Source organism: Capsicum annuum, chromosome 1 (genome assembly GCF_002878395.1).
Source record: "Capsicum annuum cultivar UCD-10X-F1 chromosome 1, UCD10Xv1.1, whole genome shotgun sequence".
NCBI lineage: Eukaryota > Viridiplantae > Streptophyta > Magnoliopsida > Solanales > Solanaceae > Capsicum > Capsicum annuum.
Window position 1 is genome coordinate 54396587 of NC_061111.1, and position 3395 is coordinate 54399981.

Consider the following 3395-nt stretch of genomic DNA (forward strand, 5'->3'; position numbering starts at 1 on the left):
TCAAACTGCAAATTTCATTTTTCAAAAATTCCATTTGCCTATTTTTTAAAAGAATCCTTTCTTTTATCAGATTTAAATATTTGGTATAGTGTGGATCACACCATTCAAACTGAATATGTTTATTATTAAAAGTTCCAATGATACCTTTTTCATCCGATCGGACTAATGGATACAACTATAGAAACCAGGGTTTCCTAAGATAAGTTCATCGGTAATATCTTTAACTAAAACAAAAGTTTCAGGCATACAAACTTTGTTTTTACAAATGTAAGATTTAAGGATTCTATATTCGACTCCGATTTTCTGACCACTTACATTTCTCACAGTGTTAGTGGTCTTTTCAAAATACCTTAAAGGTATCATAGCTTCTTGAATGTAGTTACAGCCTGCCCCACTGTCAATGAGAGTTATAAATTCCTGCTTATAATTGTAATCAATAAGAAGGGTGACCTTAGAATAGAAGTGTTGGTGGGCAGCTTCTTCTAAGGTTTTAAGGAAATCCCCATCAGGGAGAGTTTGACTATCCTCAACGGGTAACAATTTTTGATTTTCTAAAGCAGAAACCCTTTGATCTAATGCTAAATTATGACTCTTAAGGAAAGATATTTCCTTTTTGAGATTATCTATCTCGTTTTTTAGGTCTTGGGTTGTTTCTGGAATAACTTTAACCTTCTATCATTCCCTTAGAAGTCTATTAACTTCAGTCATGGTATAAGGACCTTTTTGAAAGGGAATAATATGCATTTCATCCTGAATAGGGGAAGAACTGGTGGATGGCTTATCATCCTGCTTACTCAGTTCTTTTAGCATCTCTAGTAGAGCTGCTAATTTATCATCTTTCAAGACATTAATTTTTATATCTTGAAATTAAGATATGATGTTGTATAAAACATCCTCCTTCTCCTTTTTAGTACAAGGTTGTCCTTCTTGGCAAGGTATGCACTCATTATCAGAAGACATATAGTCTTCTTGTTGGAGAACTCGTAGGTCTTCATCGGTTAAATCATTTTCCTCATTATCACTATGATCTGGACTGGAGTTTTTTGGAGAGGAATTGAGCAAAATCTTACACAAAGAGTCTTTAATATCATCATCAATAGTGAGACTTTTGATTTTACTTTTTACTTTGCAATCTTTTGCAAAGTGACCAAATCTACCACATCGGTAACAAGTGTTGGTTTTCTTGGCTTTTCTATAAGCCTTCTTGGATTTGTAATCCTCATTTCTTTTTCCTTTGTTCTTAATTTTTTTAGACTTTCTCTCCTCAGAGAACTTTTTCTTATGTTTATGAGATTCTCTTGAGGTTTTAGGGATATCTATGGCAAATTGCTCACAAAATTCTTTGAGCTGTTGTCTCTCAGTAAGACGATACTTCTTAACCTGTTGGTTTAACTTAATCTCATTAAATAAAGCTAAACCTTCTTGAGTAACAACCTTTACAAGGTTACCATATGTGTAAGCCTCATAACTAATACTCACATTATGACCTCTAAGGGTTTTCCTAATTCTTTCAGCAAATAACATGGGAAGACCATCTATAAACTTGGACTTCTAATGAGAACTATTAATCTCAGGTAACTCCATCACTCTACAAAGTAATACATCTTTATACCATCTCCAAGATGTCAAAGTCTTACATCTAAGATTTTAGAGCAGAATCCTAATACTTTCATTATTATTGGACCATCTTCCAGAGAAGTGCTCAATAATATTAATAATTAAAGTATAGACAACGTTCATGACCTCTTGTCCATCTTCTTTATTTACTATAGACTGAATGATTTTGGTTTTTTGGTCTTGGGTAAGATAATTATCCCACCAGCCTTTAAGCTGACTAGTAAAAACCTACCGTAATCATTTCAGCAATGCCCCTATCACTAGTATTAGGAAGGGCTTTACTAATGGCACTGTACATCAACATTCTTTGTACCATTGTAGATATCTTTCTATTAGATAATCCATCTACATTCCACTCGTAGATTTCATCTCCTCTGAAACTATTTGGGATATATAATCCTTGTTCTTCAAATAAAACATCTTGAGGAGTTGGTATAGGATAATAAAACATCTTTTGGGTAGGATTCCTAGCAAATTTATTTGAGATTTTGTTTATCTCAATAGGAGTAGCATTCCCACCATTGTCTCCTGCAAAACTTTCATCGTGGGTAGGATTTATTTTTAATCCATGAAATTTCTCTTCTAGCAACTTTACGATATTATCTAAGTTACTAGATAACTTGAAATCTTTGATTTTAGGGGGAGGTTGGATGGTGGGAGTAGCCAGGACTTCAGGGTCTTTTTGTTTAAAGTCTATTTGATTAGTATTACTAAGCTCTATCCTTTTTAATTTAGATAGGACCTTATCAATTTTTTCATGTAGAGCAATAATTTGCTCTCCTAAGATGATCATATAATAATTAGCATAATTATACTGCTTTAGCATCATATCAAAATTTTGAGCAGTTATTAAGGCAGTATCATTGTCAATCAGCTTAGCAAAAACTGTAAAATAAACTACCTTGTTATCTTTTATAATTTGAAAGGACTGATGGGGAGGTAGTACTGAAGTAGTAATTTCTCCAGTAGGTAATTAAAAGTACCGAGCTAACATGGAAATATAACTATCCACATATTTGGCCATAAACCAGGGCGCAAAAGCAATTATTTTACTATGTACAGAAAGATCTGCATAGAATTCTTCCTGGAAAGCAGTTTTTTCTTCTTTGCTAAAGTTTTGGAAAAACCATGTTTGGAACAATTCTCATCTAGGTTTATAAAATTCTTCAGAAATTCTTTTTCTTGCCAGGGATCCTGGACTAAAATCAATCTGGTTGTGATTCATTTTAAACCAGTTGGAAATTCCATTTCGGACTCAGTTGGATCTATATCAGGGATTGTAGTAACAATACTATCACTATCAATCCTGATGCTATTCATTCTAGTGCTTTCTCTAATTTGAGATGTAGAAGCTCTAGAAGAATATCTAATAATGTAATTTACAGGAGATATGTATGACAATGTTGATCTTGTTAATCTCAATGATATTGCAACACACAAATCTTCAGCTCTGTTTAATAGAGGCAATGAATCAGAAATTCTGATTCGAACAGTATCATTAGTGGATTGTTCTACCTCTGAACTCACTTTATTGAGATCAGTTTGAGGAGGAGCTGCATCCTCAAGGATCCATTTTCTTGGGAAATCAATTTCATCTCATTTTATAGGCCGTCTAGTAACAACTTTGGACCTACAAAAATTTGTTTCCATTAAAATATTTTCATTTTTGAAATCCATCATCCTACACATTGGATTTAAGGTATGAAGAGGATTATAATATATCCTATAACAAATACATATAACCGCAGTATCAGGCATGTAATCATATCCATGTACTT

General features: G+C 33.1%; 1 protein-coding gene across 1 annotated transcript; it reads right to left on the reverse strand.

The window, feature by feature from the left end:
• Positions 1-867: 867 nt before the first annotated feature.
• LOC107844225 lies at positions 868-1933 on the reverse strand. The gene is made up of 2 exons (XM_047410890.1): positions 1850-1933; positions 868-1434 (listed from the first exon to the last, which is right to left on the reverse strand). The coding sequence occupies exons 1-2, from the start codon at positions 1931-1933 to the stop codon at positions 868-870; spliced, it is 651 nt and encodes a 216-aa protein (XP_047266846.1).
• Positions 1934-3395: the final 1462 nt, after the last annotated feature.